At 39.7% G+C, this 18,614-nt stretch overlaps 1 protein-coding gene across 1 annotated transcript in view; it reads right to left on the reverse strand.

The window, feature by feature from the left end:
• CCDC38 (coiled-coil domain containing 38) overlaps positions 1–18,614 on the reverse strand; it is a 52,962-nt gene that overhangs the window by 32,607 nt on the left and 1,741 nt on the right. Inside the window, exons 3-9 of the mRNA XM_078150419.1 lie at positions 16,603–16,674; positions 13,862–13,962; positions 11,591–11,747; positions 10,596–10,663; positions 7,477–7,640; positions 7,279–7,359; positions 3,201–3,358 (exon numbers count right to left, since the gene is read on the reverse strand). Coding sequence (XP_078006545.1) covers positions 3,201–3,358; positions 7,279–7,359; positions 7,477–7,640; positions 10,596–10,663; positions 11,591–11,747; positions 13,862–13,962; positions 16,603–16,657 — 784 coding nt within the window. The 5' untranslated portion in view covers positions 16,658–16,674. The remainder of the gene's footprint in view (positions 1–3,200; positions 3,359–7,278; positions 7,360–7,476; positions 7,641–10,595; positions 10,664–11,590; positions 11,748–13,861; positions 13,963–16,602; positions 16,675–18,614) is intronic.

Here is an 18,614-nt window from a genome sequence, read left to right on the forward strand (position 1 = left end):
TAATGTTGAATCAGTTGAATAAGTGAGCAGTTTGCTAGTGCTCATGGGTCTTCTGGTCTTTCTGGGGATTAACGGCACAACCAATCCTAATATGATGTGACAGTCTTGAGGCTCTTTAGCACCCTGGCTGCTCTCCTGATACTTTCTAGAATATACCAGCTTATAACAATAGAAATAATAAATAATAATAATAATACCTAAAATTTGTGCACAGTGCTTTGAGATTTGCCAAACTCTACACATATTACATTTGACCTTCACAAGAACCCTATGAAGTAGGTGCTATTATTATTAATTTTTTTGCTTTTTTTTTTTTTTTTGGTGAGGCAGTCAGGGTTAAGTGACTTGCTCAGGGTCACACAGCTAGTAAGTGTTATGTGTCTGAGACCAGATTTGAACTCAGGTCCTCCTGACTCCAAGGCCAGATCTGTATCCACTGTGCTACCTAGCTGCCCCTATTATTATTAATTCTATTTTATAGATGAGGAAACTGAGGCTTAAGAGAGGTTAAGTGAATGGCCCAGGGTCACCCAGCTAGTAAGTATCTAAGTAAGTGGGGGTTCAAACTCATTTCTTCCTGACTCCAAGTCTACCCCCTATTATTCACTATTGGACCTTGCTGTCCCTTTAAAAAATATTAAGAAAGCATTCTGAAAGCATTGTAAGTCTACCAGGTATGACGGTCTACTCCTATAGGCCCACCCTGTCTAGGAAGCCAAGGCTGGCAGATCCCTTGAGCTTAGGAATTTTGCACATCAGTACAGCTCAGCCAATCAGGTGTCCACGGGAAGTCTGGAATTAATATGGGCAACTGCAGGGAGTGGAAGGCCACCAGACTTGGTGAACCACTTCAGATTGAAAATCAGTTCAAAGCACCCACACTGATAACTAGTGAAATTGGGTCTACTGGTAGCCCCTGAACTACCAGCCTTGGGGAAATGGGGACACCCAGTCTTTCCAAAATAATAAAAATAAAAAAGCCTCCTACTCTGTAAGCCTGAAAACTAATCTGATTTGTCTTTCTTCAGCAACTGTGAAACAATGTCTGCTCCCCTCTCCCAGATCAGTCCAGGAAGGAACTCCTTCCCTCAGGTGATTATTGTAGAAGAGCAGTAGCCTCTTCTAAAATGCCCAGAAGAGATTCGAGTTACTATGACTTACCTAAGGGCAATACCTTCTTTCCCCATTTTTTGGAAGGGATTAGGATTTTGATCAGAGGTAGGAAGTCTCCGATTACTATGGGTCACCTGTGACCAACGTGGGGTGGAGGTGGTGGAACTGACAGCCTTTGAGGAGAATGGTTCTCATTTTGTGTCATGAACCCCCATGGCTGTCTGATGAAGGCTATAGACTCTTTCTTGGAATAAAGTTTGTAAATGCAGAAAATAAAATCCCTAACATTACAAAGGAAGCCAATTATACCGGAATGCAGCTATCAAAATATTTTTTAGAACAAGTTTAAAGACCCCAAGTTAAACCCGGTAGAGGGATTGACTAGTTTTAGAAAAGGAATCTCCAAGGATTAAAGAACTATTGTTTTGTTTGACGAAGTAAAATGTTAACTTTTACTTTACCCTAAGGTGTTTAATGTTTTATCATACAGTGAAATTTCTTTGTTTAAGACTCCTATATCTGTAACTTCAAATATGTCTTATGTTAGATATCCAAGGAAGAAGGAGTCTCTACCAGTTTTCTCTTAAGCAGAACACTGCTTGAATTTAAAATAATGATAAACTAATAAAATAGTATCTGGAAGATTTGTGCCTGCCATATAGTAAAGTATTAATATTTTTCTTCAGCAATATGTGCATGTATACTTATAGGCACATTGACATACATATGCATCAATTGACCAGCAAGAATTGACTGACTACTGTGTACCAGGCTCTATACTAGGCACTTGGAGGTAGAAAGATAGAAATGAAACTTTTCCTGCCCTCAAGGAGATTATGAACAGGGGAGACAATATGTACATACAGAAGGATATACGAAATACAAGGTAGTTTGTTGGGACTAAGAAAACCAGTTTGGCTGGCTTGCCGAGCAGCGGAGAGACTTAGGAAAATTTCGTTGGCAGCTGAAGCAATATAGAGGAGGGAATGGAGAGAAAAGCGATTTGAGGCAGGGAGACCAATTAGGAATGTATTGCAATAGTCCAGGCAAGACGTGATGAGGGACCTAACTAAGGCTGTGGCTGGATGGGAAGGGGAAGGATGTGGGAGATGTCGTGGAGGCTGACTCTCCGAGACTTGGCAACTAATTGGATATGTTGGGGAGAGGACTGTGAAGAATCAGGGATAAATCTAAGGATGGGGGACTTGAAATATAGTAATAGTGCCCTTGGCAGAAATAGAGGAGTTGAGAAGTGTGGTTTTGAGCTGTTTTGGATATGCTGTGTCTGAGAAGCTGACAGACAGGGAGTTTTTAACAAGAGGTTCATATGCAAGTATGTACACATATATATAATAAGTATGTATGTATATGTATATATGACACACTTTTAAGTTTAATCTGTATTGTTAACATTTTCTTCATCACTTTCTTAATTCCAGACAATCACAACACAATAAATCAAGCCCTAATTTGGAGGTTTTGCTAATTTTTGAGGCATAAAACATTTAACAATTGGCTCTCAGTGGTCTTAAGCTGGCCTCTGACACATACCTGACTAGAGAACATCCAGTTGGAAATATCCAATAGACAGTAATGTGGGGGCAGCTAGGTGGCGCCATAGTGCACAGAGCACCAGGCTTGGAGTCATCTTCCTGAGTTCAAATCTGGCTGGCCTCAGACACTTACTGGTTGTGTGACCCTGGGCAAGTCACTTAACCCTGCCTGCCTTGGTTTCCTCATCTGTCAAATAAGCTGGAGAAGGAAATAGCAAACCCACTTCACTATCTTTGCCAAGAAAACCCCAAATAAGGTCAGGAAGAGTTAGACACAACAACAGATGTGGAACTAGAGCTCATGAAAGAGATTAGAGCTGCATATACAGACCTTGGAGACATTTGCATAGAGATAATTAAATCCATGGGAACTGACAAGGTTAATGAGAGAACATTTTTCCCAAATACCTGTATATACATAAGGTAGTTAAAATTATTGATATTATATGCAATACTGAAACAGTTCTGATATTTATAGAATATCAGAATATTGAATATATTTATTGACTATAATGAAGAATCAATATAACTCACTTTGTACCAGTTTTGGAAGGCTAGGGACTGTAGAAACATCTTTAGGTTTCATTTTCTTCAATGTTTGCTGGACTTGCCAAGTCTTGGGAGATAATTTCAGTAAAAAACATCCATATTTTATGTACTCATTAAGAAGGAATTCAGTTTTCATAATTTCACTACTCAAAAGAAACATAACAAAGATTACATTAAGCATGAAATAGTATGTAAACACAGTAAGTTAAAGAGAAATCTTGCTTTGCAAAGTTACATTTTCTTAGCCATATGTTGGCATAGACAGGTTGGCATAGACAATCCAATAAGCAGGTATTACATGCCTGCTATATGTGAGGTGAGAGGCTACTGGCATAGAGGAGAAAGAGTTTGCCTTCAAGTAAGGAAGACCTGAGTTCAATTCTCAACAAAAACAAACAGAGAATTACAGATCTTTGGATGAAATTTACGTAATCTTGGGCAAGTGGCTTAATTTCTCACTGCCCCAGGCAACTCTGAGACTATACCTTAAAGAGAAGGGGCCAACTTGCATTGGTAAAGGAGGTTCCTATAGAGGCATCCGTAATATTGATAAAATCAAAAGATCTTTCAAAAAAAACCCCCAAAACAAAACACTTGTGTGAAGGGCCATGTTTTTTCATAGAAACAAACAAAAACAATCACTGCATCAAGCAGTTTAGGGAAGGTAGGTGGCTGTAGTGGATAGAAGGAAGGCCTGACTTCAAATGTGGCCTCAGACATCTACCTACTAGCTGTGTGACCCTGGGCAAGTCACTTAATCTGTTTCCTTTAGTTTCCTCATTTGTAAAAAGGGGATAATAATAGCACCTGCCTCCCCTTATGAAAGTCTGAAGCTTTTTTCCTCTAGGCATGGTACAGGTAAGAGGAGAAAGTTTATTTACCATTCTTTATTTTTAATGTTTATTTTGTGTTTATAAAAAGATGGTAAACACTAGCCTTCATTTGTTGAGGTATACTTACTAGAAATACAGTAGGAGGAAGCAACTGGGAGGGAAACATTCCCAGAGATAAGAAAGAAATAGATATAATACTGAGGTATTTTGCCAGAAGTGCTATCTCTGGCTGGGGGCTCAGAGTTAACAAAAATAAACTGAGAATTACAGATCCCTGGATGCTATTTCTCAGAATGAAGGAGGAGTGTTTACATCTGAAAAATACAACTGGACAATGAGTTAGTAGGGTGAGGAGAAAAATCAAAGTGATTGAACAATCTGATCACATCATCCCTTTAATATTCCTACAAATGGCAGCACATCTGAGTACAGTTTTTACTTTTTGCTTTTATTTTTAAAATATATTTTTATTTCATTAAAGTTTCCTAATTACATTTTTAAAAAATTAACATTCATTTTAATAACTTTTTATTTTTCCTTAATTTCATGTAAAAATAATTTTTAACATTCATTTAAAAAAAAATTTGAGTTTCCAAATTTTCTCCCTCCCTTTCTCCCCACCCCTCTCCCAAAAACAGTAAGTAATCTGATATAGGAAATATATGTGCAATCATAACCTTCATTTAAAATTTTTTTTGCATTTCTCTCCTCCCACCTATTGACAAGGCTAGCAATATGATATTGATTATACATGGAGTTTGAATATGTTTATAAAATATAAAATATGCTTACAAAATGTCTATATTCCTGTTTCAGATCATGTCCTCTAGTGGATTCCTTTGATTCCTTAAAAGTAAAGCAAAGATGCCACTTCCTTCATCCTTTGCTGATGCCCACCCCCACCTACCTTAGTTATTAGTGTTTTCTCCCTCCCAAAATTACTTTGGACGACTTTGTATATAGTTTGTATTTACTTATATGTGTATATATGTCATCGCCCAGGAGAATATGAGCTCTTTGAGGAAAAAGGCTGTCTTGCTTTTGTCTCTGTATTGCCACAAATAGTAACTCACACTTAGAAAAATTTGTGGATTTGAGTTAAACTGGGAAGTTCTGGAAATGCACTCTGTAAGAGGTAGAACTTGAGTTATTAATTTTTAAAGAGTGTGGATTCCAGCAAGATGCCAGGGAGGAATGAGAAATGTTCTGTGGGAGCAACCTGAAATAAACGCCCAGTGATGTTGGTTCTTGGAGCAACATGATAACAATACTTCGTTTGCTCGTATCTGCGACATCACGTTCAGTTGAAGGAGACAGAAAAATGAAAGAATAAAGTAAGGCAGGAATCTATACAAATCAATCAATCAATTGATCAATTAATAAACATTTGTTAAGCATCTACTATGTGCCTGGCACGGTGCTAAGCACTTTGGATATAAGAAGAGGCAAAGACAGTCCTTGTGCTCAAGAAGATCACAATCTAATAGAGGTAAGTGTTTCCAAATATATCCTGTGACTCGGCCCCATATATTTATCCTGTTCCCTATCTTTTTCCTGGGGCAGCAGTGGAGAGAGTACTGGGCCTGGGGTCAGGAAGACCTGAGTTCAAATCCAGCCACTTACTAGCTATGTGACCCTGGGCAAGTCACACCTCCCTCAGTTTCCTCATTTATAAAATGAGCTAGAGAAGGAAATGGCCTACCACTCTAACATCTCTGCCAAGAAAACCTGGAATGGGGTCACGAAGAATCAGACACAACTGAAACAACTGAACAACATTGGTTTTCTACAGATACACAACAACTACAGGTTGAAAGAAAGTTTCCATAAATAACACAGACCATCCAAGTGATTGTGCCATTCGTAGAAATATAGTCAAGGTCTGCAACTTTTAGAGAGGCTGCTAGGTGGCATGTGGATAGAGTGCTGGACATAGAGTCAGTAAGACCAGAGGTGTTTTATTTGCTTGTTTTTGTTTTTTCGTAGTTAATTGATACTTCTTCAGGACACACCATGTCAAAAAAACACCTTTAGCAACAATATTGCACCACAAAAGCACTTTCCATCTTCCAATTTGCTTTTTTTAAACATGTTGTTGGTATGTAGATTAACTTAGTGTTAATTAAATTAACTAATTAATTAAACTAATGAATGAATTAATCAAATTCACTAATGTCCTGAAACCCTGGGTAATGGACTCTTCCGCTTAGTTCCATAATGCAAGCGCTTGGGGTATAGTTCCTGGTAACAAAATGGGGCTGGGGAGGAAAGGAAGGAAAGCCTCACTCTGTTCTGCCAAGCCGATTTGCTCTTGATTTCTGCCATTTTTTTTTTAACATGGCAGACCCATAAGATCTTGGGGGCTGAGAAAACTCTTTTGTGCTTCAGAATTGTACAGTTCTTTGGAGTTTGTTTGGAACATCTCAAATTAATGTGGTTTGAAACGGGGTTGGGGGGGAAGGGATTCAGGTTGTTGATGAGTTAAAGGGGATTTTCTACTCTTAAGTCATAAAGAGGCTCGGGACAAACACCTGATCTTGCTAGCAAGAGGAAATGGAATTTTCAAAAATGTTTATATCGGAAACATGCTACATTCAATTTTGAGGATACAGAAAAATTCTGCCTCTGTAACAAAATACTGCCTCTTACAAAAAAAATTGTTTTAAAGACTTGGTGAAATATTGCAAGGAGAAGCATCTCAATTGTGATAGAGGTGGGAGCGGACTGTGACGCTAATGGCCAAGCCCAACTGTTCTTCCCCAAATTTTGTCATAGTAAAGCCTAGTTACATTTCCAGACATTGCCAAAAGTTAAATCTAACTAGCTAACTAAAAAAAAAAAACTAACTAAAACTAACAAAACTAAACTAAAAAAAGTTTTAGATGACTGAATATGACATTAAAGTCACAGAAAGCAGTCTAGACTCATGACTGTGTCTACTACCAGCGCAGCAAGAACAAACATCCCACTGTGTGCAGGTGCAGGACAATGCACTGGATGTTAGGAGAGATGAAACATTTGGAGAAGACAAGGTCTGTCCCTTCAGGGAGCTTCCAGTCTAGCAAGGGAACAACTCAATCCAACAAAATTTCAGTCAGGTCCCTCCTGTATGCAGGACAGTGTGCTAGGCATTGGGGATATAAAAGTAAAGTGGGAAACTGTCCCTGTCCTCATGGATGTTATAGCGTACTGGAACTAGAAGACGATCAGAGGCTCCAGGACATCCTCACCTTTTTACAACCTGGATTTCCAAGTTAGCCTTCTTTAGCTCCGATGCCATTTGTAGTTTGCCAATGGTTTCTTGTGCTGCTCTAAAAGGCAATAAAAAATAGTTTAGCTTTGGTATTTCAACAAGCAATATACCAAACCTTGCTTTGCAATACAACTTTTTAAAAAATAGGTAATTTAATGATAGAAAGGGTGCTAACATTTTCAAAGCATCTACCGATTTCTGGTCATTTTCACGGAGAAATTCTTCAAAAGCAAAGGCATCTTCTTGAAGTCTTTTTTCCGCATTAAGGAATTGCTGCTCTTGGATTTCCATACATCTCTGAAGCTTCATCATTGTTTTCCTTTGGGTTGCTAAGTTGTACTATGAACACAAAGGTACGAGAGATATTGATGATGTTATTCCAGGTAAATGTCAAACAAATTTATTTCATCTTTTCAATGCTAACCACTAAAATGGAAAACAAAGAACTAAGCAAACTAACGAAAAAGAACTTCCAGAAACTCAGAACACAGGGAAGTGTGATCTTTCAGCAAATCCCTTAATTTCTTTGAGTCTTGATATCTTTATCTGTAAAGGGCAAGAATAAGATTTGATGATAGAGTACTGGTCCTGGATTCAGGAAGGCCTGAGTTCAAATCTGACCCAGACACTTGACACTTACTAGCTGTGTGACCCTAGGCAAGTCACTTCACCCCATTGCTTCCCCCACAAAAAAGAAAAAAAGAATAAGATTTGATGATCTTTTAGGTAGCATCCAGTTATAATAATACTGATTTTACAGATGAGGAGACTGAGCCTGAGAGTGGTTTAGTGATTTGCCTGGGGTCAAACACCTGATAAGTATCAGAGGTGGCCTTTGAACTCAGGCTTTCCTGACTCCCAGTCCAGCGCTCTATCCACTGCATCACCTAGAGAGAAGACACATTGTTTGAGTCCAATTTTGAGTAGGAGGTTTTCAGCAGATTCAGAGCAGGCTACTAGGATGGCAAAATGCAGCTTTGGTTAGAATATCTTTTTTCTTCATTACTAACAGCCCGCTTGCATTTCTAGGAGTCTTCAGCTGTGGCTAGGAACTCTACAGCATTAAAAAAATTATATGATGACAAAATCATAATAAAAATGTGTGTACAGTCATTTAAATTTTTTTAAAGTTATAGTTATAAACTACATGCATACTTTTAAAATAATCATGCATGCCAATTCTCAATAAGTAGTGCATTTTAATGCACTTTCTGAACATCGATAAAATGAAATAGAGTACTATGTTTTATAACATTCATTTGATTGAGGCAATAGCTTTCATTTTCATCCTAACATTTCCAGAGAGTAGGAATTCCACTCTCTCATCAAAAGGAAGATGGTATATAATGACACTTCCATTGCAGGGGCCCATTTTCCCAAAGAAAAACTTCCCAAAAGAAGGGGCCTTCTTTCTATGAGCAGTAGACTATGGTTCCTGATAATGTTGCCTAATCAGCTGTCATTGAGACAACACAGAATATATACCAGGATTTTTTGGTGGTCAGTGGCCTCGGGAAATCTCACTAAGAGATTTCACTCCACTTTAGCTTTAAGAGAGATGTCTTCCAACACTTCAACATTTAGGGCATCATTGTCAAAGGTGAAGGAAATTGATAATAGAAATGGGTAGAAGTGTAAATAGACAAGTATGCAGGTAGGCAGGTTAAAGACCGTATCCCAACACAAGGAATAACAATTACTAAATTTCAAGTTCCTGTTTATATTTCCATTGTGAAGGTTTATTGTATGTCAAATCTTGTATGTTGATTGTAGCTGGCATGAAAGTGTTGACTGAGTCTGGGTCCCCATTGTGAAACATATGTTGTGTGAAATTTAAACATAGTTATGAAAATCAAGCACATTTTCATTTACTCCGGGCACTAATGACTCTAATCAAGACAGAACATCTTACTTAAACCCCCCAAAACGATTATAAACAAGATTATAGAAATGTATACAGGATATACTTGCTGAATTTACTCATTATTCCTCCCTATTGCCATATTAGCCACTATTTTGTCTTCAGTTCTGTTATATCTATAATCATATAAATATACACACTATTCATAAAGATACATATATATACATACACAAAATACATATATATATATATATATATATATATATACACACACATATGTAGACATGAAACAGTCCTGCTTTTTCTTTGTATGGTTTTGCTCCAAATATAAGTTCTAGGTCCAGGATAAAAGCTATATCTATTACTATATATGACCTAAACTGGAATAATTACAGGATATATAATGATAGGATAGCTAGGTGGGGCAGTAGATAAGAGTGCTGTTCCTAGAATCAGGAAGTCCCAAGCTGTGTGACTCTGGGAAAGTCACTTAACCCTATTTACCTCAGTTTCTTCATCTATAAAATGAGCGGAGAAGGAAAGGGCAAACCACTCCAGTATCTTTGCCAAAAACACACCAGATGGTGTCATGAAGAGTCAGACATGACTGAAACAACTGAACAACAAAGATACAATTATAGAGCATGTAGTGGTTTCTCTATTCTTTATCTGGACCATCAGACAGGAGTCCCTTCTAGAAGAATTAATAGAGAATGAGAACTCAAAATCAGTTATACTCTAGACATCTTTCCACATTAGCAGCAACTTAGTATGGTTCCCCTCTGGCCTGCTGGGTCCCCCAAATAGTTAATTTTCCAGTATGGGGACCTTTTTAATTTCAAAAAATTCTTCATGCTGCACAACAGTACTTGTATTCCTAGCATCCATTGATTGAAAAAATACATTCTGATTAAAAAGCTATAAATTCAGTGACCTTTTAAGTGAGTTTGTGTTTGATTACAATAGCATCGACATGCATTCAAGTTTACATAAGTTATATTTGCTTATCTATTCTACTGAGTCATTTAATAAAATGGCTGCTGCTTTTTTTTTTTTTTGCAGCGAAGCCTCCTCAGATTCCTTGCAATAACTCTTATGGGTCAATAGCTCATGGGTTGGCAATGGTTACATTAGCATATGAAAAGAGCTCATATAAGTTAGTGACAGAGCACATTGCCTGGCCTATAGTAAACATTATGTAAAGGTGAGTTACTATTACTTATTTTGAGCAAAATGGCGAACCCCTCCAGTATCTTTGCCAAGAAAACCTCATGGACAGTATGGTCTACAGAGTCACAAAGAGTTGTGACCAACAATTTTGAGCAAAGTGACTACAAATTCATTAAACGCAAAATGCTTTGAAAACACCCATTAGCAATGCTATTAAATAGTTCTACTCTATGCTTGTAGGAAAAATACATTTCATTCATTACCTCCAGAACAAACCTTTCTCTTTGATGGCGAATAAATTCTTGTTTGGACTTTCTTGGGCCTGTGCTTCCTTTTAAGAGAATTGAAACACATTTAGCTTGAGGTCAGTATCAGTCCAAGTTAATCAGCACTAATTTTGGATTAAATGGTACCATGACGACGATTAATATATACTCAGTGCACCTAATATGCCATACTTGCATGTATCGAAGTGTTCACTAAACGATCTTTGAGGTCAGGTCCCTTCCAGCGTTAATTTTTGGATCTTTAAATAAGCCAGGTTGAGTTTTTGTACTCACCATCATGTAAATAGTAAACAGGGAAGAAAAATAATTAATTTAAACTGTTCTAGATGGCTCCCAGCTGTCACTAAGAGAATGCATTACACTGGGCTACATAATAGGTACTTATCTGACTCTATCGCAATTCAATGAATCTGGTCCAAAAAACTGTTTATTAAGCATCTTCTCTATTCCATGCCTTGGACAGCTGGGATGGCAGAAAGACTCAACTTCTGAGTCTGAATCTGGCCTCAGACACTTACTATGTGACCTTGGGCAAGGCACATAGCTTTGTTTGCCTCAGTTTCCTCATCTGTCAAATAAGCTGCAGAAGGAAATGGCAAACCATTCCGATATCTTTGCCAAGAAAACCCCCAATGGGGTCATGAAGAGTTGGACACAACTGAAAAACCAATGGAAAATTTACACCTCACAAGTCATCAGGGTTTGATTTATTGTTTTGCCGATTGTCCAGATCACAGGTCAGCAAACTATTGCCAGAAGCCAAAGGCCATTGTGTGCTGATCCCTGGGCTAGACTTCAGAAAGTGACGGAGAAAATGTTAATAACACAACTTCAACTTCAAAGTGTGTCATGCATTCATTAAGTCTCCCTCCCCCCACTTCATAAACATTTAGCAGCCTATAGCTGGCCATAATTAAGTTACTGCTTTAATTAAAGGCATATAACACAAACACTGGGTGATTTGTACTCACTTTCTATGAAGCTGGGGATGATGGCAGAATCCAGACCGATTTCACAAGATGCCGTTTCAGCGGGAATATTTATTTCTCTCAGATGTGATCGATTCTTCATTCTGGATGAAAAAGTAGTTTTTTCATGCACTTTCTTACCACGGTTCACAATTTTTTCCTGCACATATAGAAGATTAAATAAGATTTTCCAGCATAATGCATTATTGTTTGGTCCAACAGTAATGGGACATATATCCCTGGAATGTATTCTTTGCTGTTAATCCACGAAGCAGACAGTAAATTCTTTGCAAATTACATAAATTGTACAGAATGGTACCAGTGAAAGAATTGGATTTGGAGTCAGAGAACCTGGCTATGACAAGTTCAACAATAGCTGTGTGGTCTTGGGCAAGTCACTGGGCCTTAGTTTCCTCATGTGTAAAGTAGGGCTACCTTTTAGCTCTAAGGTTCTATTATTCTTCTTTGATATCTTCATAATTGGCATTATAGCCTTTGCTTCCAATTAAAAGCTAAGTAAAGGAGTAGCTACAGCACTAGCCTCAGAGTCAGAAGGACCTGAGTTTAAATCCGCCCTCAGGCACATAACACTTATTAGCTGTGTGACCCTGGGCAAGTCACTTAACCCCGATTGCCTCACCCCAAAAAAAAACAAACAAAAAAGCTGAGTAAAGTTGTAAATGAAAACCTTAAATTTTGTGAAGACTGGATGGAAGGAGAGAGTGAGAGAGAGAGAGAGAGAGAGAGAGAGAGGAAGGAGATGAGAGAGAGGAGAAGAAGGAAGAGAAAGAGAAGGGAGAGGTAATGATGGAAAGAAAGAGGAGGAGAGAGAAGGGAGGGAAGGAAGCTACTATTATGATTTTATCCTCCAAAGTCTTGTACTACCCAAGAAGTCGTATTAAGAAGCTTTGGCTTTGCTGGGGAGATGAAAGAATAAAAGAAAATGCACCTCTGGGTTATAGGATTTAGAGTAGAAGGGAACTTTAGCATCCATCCCCCTCATACGCTGAGATTCATGCTCCATACCCAGTGAAATTACAGATCTGATGCCAAAAAAGGCAACCTCTTATATCCAAGTATTGAAAAAACCCCACAGATCTTCATAGAATTTCAATGGATGGAATGGAAAAGTATTTATCAAATGCCATCTGTGTCCCAGGTGGCACTGGGCTCCGTCCTTGGATTCAGGAAGACCTGAGTTCAGACCCAGCTTCAGACACTTACTAGCTGCATGACCCTGGGCAGGTCAATTCACCCTGTTTGACTCAGTTTCCTCATCTGTCAAACACGCTGGAGAAGGAAATGGAAAATCACTCCAGTGTTTTTGCCAAGGAAACCCCAATGGGGTCACGAAGAATTAGATATGACTGAAACAATGAGGACAGCTATGTGCCAAGCACCAAATTAAGCGGTAGGAGTACAAAGAAAAAAAAAAACCCAACATCTCTGCCCTGAAAGAGCTTACATTTGACTGGGGAAAATTACTTTGTATTTACTCATCCGTTATATTTCCCTTAGCAGAATTTTAGAATGAGGGTAGCCCCTATGTTATTGTTATTTGGGAAATCTCTAGCTAAGGCTGGGAACACCTTCCTAAAGTAATAGAAAACACCCTGTGATGGGGCAGCAAAGAATAGAGCACTGGCCCTGGAGTCCGGAGAACCTGAATTCTAATCCGACCTCAGACGCTTGACACTTATTAGCTGTGTGACCCTGGACAAGTCACTTAACCCCAACTGACTCACCAAAACCATACCAACAAACCCCCCCAAACTAAGGAAATACCCTGTGAGCATCTAGCACAATACCTGGCTGACACACAGTAGGTGCTGAGTGAATGTCTCCTATTGCCTCGGCTTGCTTCAGGGGAGGCCTAGCCAATGCACCAGAAGCCTTCTGGGTCTCTTAGGGTCCTGAGGGTTCCAGTGCGCCACTGCAGCTCCTCAGCCCACCCTTCCTTGAGCTTTAATATTGGGTCACACTCCCCCATTAGAATGCATGCTCCCTCAGGGAAGGGACTCTGCTTTTTGTATTCATTTCCAGGGCCTACCTCAGTGCTTCACCCTTTAATAAATGCTTTTTAAAATACTAAATAAACAAATTAATAATTAACAAAATATAAATAATAAATAAAATAAATGAACAAGTGCTTTTTTAATTCCTTCGTTCATAATACAACATATGAGAAACATATGTGAAGGCACAAAAGCCTTCACAGGAGATGACCTTCTGGTACTGATTTGACTAACGACGGTCATAGCTGGAAACACTTACTCTTTCTTTTTCTTCTAGTTCTTTTTTCTTGAAAAGAAACATATCTTCGAAATAATATGTATATGGCGTGTTTTTTTCACAGGTGGATTTACGTCCATTTTCTGTCAGAGGAAAGGAAAATTGTTTTCAGGGTCACTTTTATAAAAATGTGCAGCATAATTTAGTGGTTATTCAATCTAGAGTTCGTAAGACACAATTCTGAGAACGGCAAGTCGTTGAAGTTTGTCTTCCGTGCCTGGCCGTCCTTGGTTCCTTAGCGGAACAAAATTGAATAAACATTTATTAAGCACCTACTATGTGCCAGGTACTGTGCCAAGCACTTTACAGATATTATCTAATTTGATCCTCACAACCACCCTGGGAGATAGGTGATGGTTATTATCCCCCTTTTATAGTTGAGGAAGCTAAGGTAGATAGAAGTTAAGTGACTTGCCCAGGGCTACACAGCTATTAAGTGTCTGAGGCTGGATTTGAACTCCGGTCTTCCTGACTCCAGACCCAGGGCTCTATCCCCTGTACTATCAGCTGCTTTTGTGGCTGCCTGTGGTCCAGTTGTGTCCTTCTCCCTGGGGTCCTGGTCAGCTCTAGCTGATGCTCTAGCCCTTTCCCAGCTTCTCTTCCTCCAACCCAAACTTAAAGTCCATCCACCAACCAGAGAGCAGTATGGTCTAGCGGAAAGAGTGGAAGACCAGAGGTCGAGACCGGTGGAGCAGTTTTCATACATTTCCACCAGGACTCGCTGCTTTCCTGATAAATAAAACATGGAGGAAAAAAAAATTTTAATGGCTCTTCAGTTTTGACCCAAGGTAAAAGGCTACAGCTATGACAGAATGATAAGATTATAGCTTTGGAGCTGGAGAATCATCATCCCAACTCTTTTTTCAGATGAAGAAACTGAGGGCCAGAGAAATGAAATGATTTACTAAACATTATTTTCTTCCCCACTTAAACATTTAGAGGAGACAGATATCCTTAAAATGTATTTTAGCTATGAGTCACTACTAAGGGAAACACTTTCAGGGCATTAATGATCATAGGATTATAGATTTTTGGCTGAAAGAGACTTCAGAGTCCAGCCCCATCATTTTTACAGATAAGGAAACTGAGGCTGATCAAGATGAAGTGATTTGCTCAAGGTCACACAGTTAGTGTCTGAGGCAGGTTTTAATCCTAGGTGTTCCTGATTCCAAGTTAAGTGCCCTTTCCACTATGCCATGCTGCCCTTTAAAAACATACAAATGGTTCATTTTTCCAGCATTTGTCTAAGGCAGGGGTGGGGAATAACATTACTGAAAAATCAGATCTTGCAATGAATTGTTAACTTGGAGTCCTTATTTCCTTAGCCTGTTAGTATCCATTCCCCAATGCTTTTTTTGGGAAGCAATCAGGGTTAAGTGACTTGCCCAGGGTCACACAGCTAGTAAGTATCTGAGGCCAAGATTTGAACTCTGGTCCTCCCAATTCTAGGGCTGGTGCTCTATCCACTGCACCATCTAGCTGCCCTGTTTCCCAGCACTTTTAAAATCACATTATTCATCTATTACACCCTTCATCCCCACAAAAGGCAACTCCAGTGGCCCTCCCCCTTTCCTAAGTACTCCCATAATCACAAACCTGATGGTCTCTTCTACCAGACTAGAAGCGGCATTTTCTGGAAAATAAGTATTTCTACTGGGGATAATTCTAGCCCTAAGGTTGCTCTCTCCCCAGTTTGGAGGGAGCATAGTAAATTCTCAGACTTCAGTTTACCTCCCCATTGAGAAGGGCAAAGAGAGAATTCTCAAACCCTTGATTTTGGCAGTGGTCAGATAAGGGCTGGACCTTTGATTTCACTGAGAAAGGGAGCTCTCAGATGGGGAAACTCCCTCTACCAATGAAGGTTGGCACCGTCTCTGCAATTTAAAGTCTTAAGAGAATTGCTAGAACACTAAGAACTTTGGCGGTTCATCCAGAGTCATAAAGACAGGATGCATTAAAGACAAGATTCTTCTTTAGGCAGAGGCATCGAGTGCCTGTATGGATACAGTGCTGGGTTTGGAGTTAGGAAGACTTGAGTTCAAATCCAGCCTCAGACACTTAGTAGCTGTGTTACCCTGGGCAAGTCACTTCCCCAATCTCTGCCTCAGTTTCCTCATTTGTAAAATGGGGATAATAATAGCAGCTACCTACAAAATAGCCGGGTTACTATGAGCATCAAATGAGATCGTATTTGTAAAGCTCTTAGTACAGTGCCTGGCACACAGTAGGTACTTTAATGAATATTTATTTCTTTCCTTCTTTACTCCAAGGCAAGCTCTATGCCAAGCTGACTCTGTATTTCCTCATTATCATGAATCATTAAATTTCATGAGTTTGAAAAGGGGAAGAACATGAATTTTGCTTCGCCTCCTGATTTTCCAGTTGGTTTGCTTGATTTTAGTGGAGGTGAGATATCTTCTACCCAACTTCTTAAATTCTAAACTATGCATTGGTAAAAACAAGTCTTAAATTAGTGCACAGCCAGGAAGGTAACATTAACTTTAACAGAGGCCAGGCTCCGCTTCAATTTTGTCTTTCTAACCCAGTCACCTAATTCAGTGCCTGGCACAGCATAAGTACTTAATGTTTTTCATTAACCATTTAATTCATTAACTCATTCATTTGTGGCTTTTTCTCCTTGGCACTTAGCACTCTGCCTGCCACTGAGTAGACAGCCACTCCAGAAAATCTTTCTACGGATGACCGCGAAATGAATAAAATACCTTCTTTCTCTCTAGCAGAGGTGGTTGATCTGATGGGCACTAAGTGTGTTGACATGATGACTTCTTCTCCCCCTGTCAAGAGAATAATGATAATTAGTAATAGTAGCAAACGTTTATAAAGCACCTACTATGTGCCGGGGCACTGTGCTAAGCATTTTACAATTTTTATCTCATTAAATCCTCACAACCACCAGTTGAGTTAGTTGCTATTATTATCCCTATTTTACAGACAGGAAACTGAGGCAAAGAGAGGTTTAGTGACTTGCCCAGTGTCACACAGAGAGTAGAAGACACTGACATTTACCACTGAAATATAAAGAAGCCCAAGAGACAGTCTGGTATCATAGAGAGCCAACCTCAGAGCAAAAATATCCAGGTTCAAATGCTTCCCCTGACACCTCCTGGTTGGGTCAACTTGGGCAATTTATTGAATTTCCCTGGGCTCTAGCCACCCTCTGAGATGGTCAGTTGGTGAGAAGGTGCCAACTTGCATTGGTAGAGTTATTTCATTGGGGAGTTTCCTGTGTTGGTGAAATAACAGGACTGGTCCCCATCCCTAAAGAAGCCCCATTTCAAGCATCAGCCCGTCGTGGCTTTGAATGAGCCAAGTGAAGCCTGAGTGGCCAAAGAGGCCCAGAAGGGGATACATTGTCCTGCCGTTACCTGAATAGGTGTGCGACATTCTGAATGTTCCCATCCTGACTGCCTCGATTCCTAGGATGCCTGGTCTGGGTGGTAACTCCCTCTGTCTGTGCAGAATGCAACCCTCTCTACTTCCTACGTTTAATAAATTGTCTAGGCCAAAGAAACCCATCGGTTAGTAGCTGTCAGGTGACTAGTATGAAAATTTTGCAGGGGGCCATAAAAATCTCCCAGTAAGGAAACTTCCTTTAACAGAGGAACATCCCTGCTAGATTGTAAGATCCTCAAGGGCAGAGGCTGTCTTTTGCATAGTGCCTGACACATAGTAGGCACTTAATAAATGCTTGTTGATTGGCTCAATCAATGCAGATTGGAATCTCTCCTGCTTACAGTCTTTAGAGTTTGGGGGCACTGAGAGGTTAAGGCTCCCACAGCCAGGATTTGCCAGAGACATTTGAACCCAGGTCTTTGACTCAGAAGCCAGCTCCCTATACGCTACAATGCACTGCTACTTAAGCAAATGTATGGGGTCTATAATCCAGAGCCTCTGTCAGAGGTAGGTAAGAAGTTTAGTCACAACCCACAGGCAGATTTGGAAGTGATTCAAATTAATTCATTTCAAGTTAGAGCCACCCTAATGGAAGACCATTTTGGTAGTTGGGTGACAGACTATAGAAATGAGAGAATGGAGACCATCTCTGAACTAAGTTGATGGCTGGGTGAATACAGTGCAAACTGATCCAGCCAGCATTTAATCACATGTGTGTATAATATACAGTAGGCCACCAAGATACAAAGAGCCCCCACCCTCAAGGATCTTACCTTCTACTGGGGATACAACACATTCATAGATAAGTAAATACAACAATTCAGGGGCACGTTGAGAGCACTAAACAAAATGAGAATCAGGAAAGACTTCCTGTAGGAGGCAGTGCCTGAGCTAAGTCTTGAAGGGAGCTGGGGCTGCCAAAAGGTGTAGGAGAGGAGGGAGTTCATTCCAGGCAAAGGACAGAGGTGGATGGAATGCTGTGTCTAGGGAACATTAAGTTGATCTGTTTGCTTGGAACACTGTCCAATGGGTAAGAGGGAATAAAAGAAAATAATTCTGGGAAGGTAGGCTGAAGCTAGATTGGGAAGGGCTTTGAAGACCAAGAGAATAACTGCTTTTCTCTGTTACAAGGGAGGACTCCTTGAGTGTTGGGGTAGAGCTGGAAAGCATCTTGGAGGCCTTCATTTTAGAGAGGAGGAAACTGAGGAATGTTAAGTGATTTGCCCAAGGTCTGAGGCAGAATTTGAACTAAGGGCCTCATGAGTTAAAATGAATTGCCATCAGGCATATCCTGGACATGATTCTACTACAAGTGGACAAG

Source organism: Phascolarctos cinereus, unplaced genomic scaffold (genome assembly GCF_003287225.1).
Source record: "Phascolarctos cinereus isolate Bilbo 61053 unplaced genomic scaffold, phaCin_HiC Scaffold_1;HRSCAF=81, whole genome shotgun sequence".
In the NCBI taxonomy this organism is placed as follows: domain Eukaryota; kingdom Metazoa; phylum Chordata; class Mammalia; order Diprotodontia; family Phascolarctidae; genus Phascolarctos; species Phascolarctos cinereus.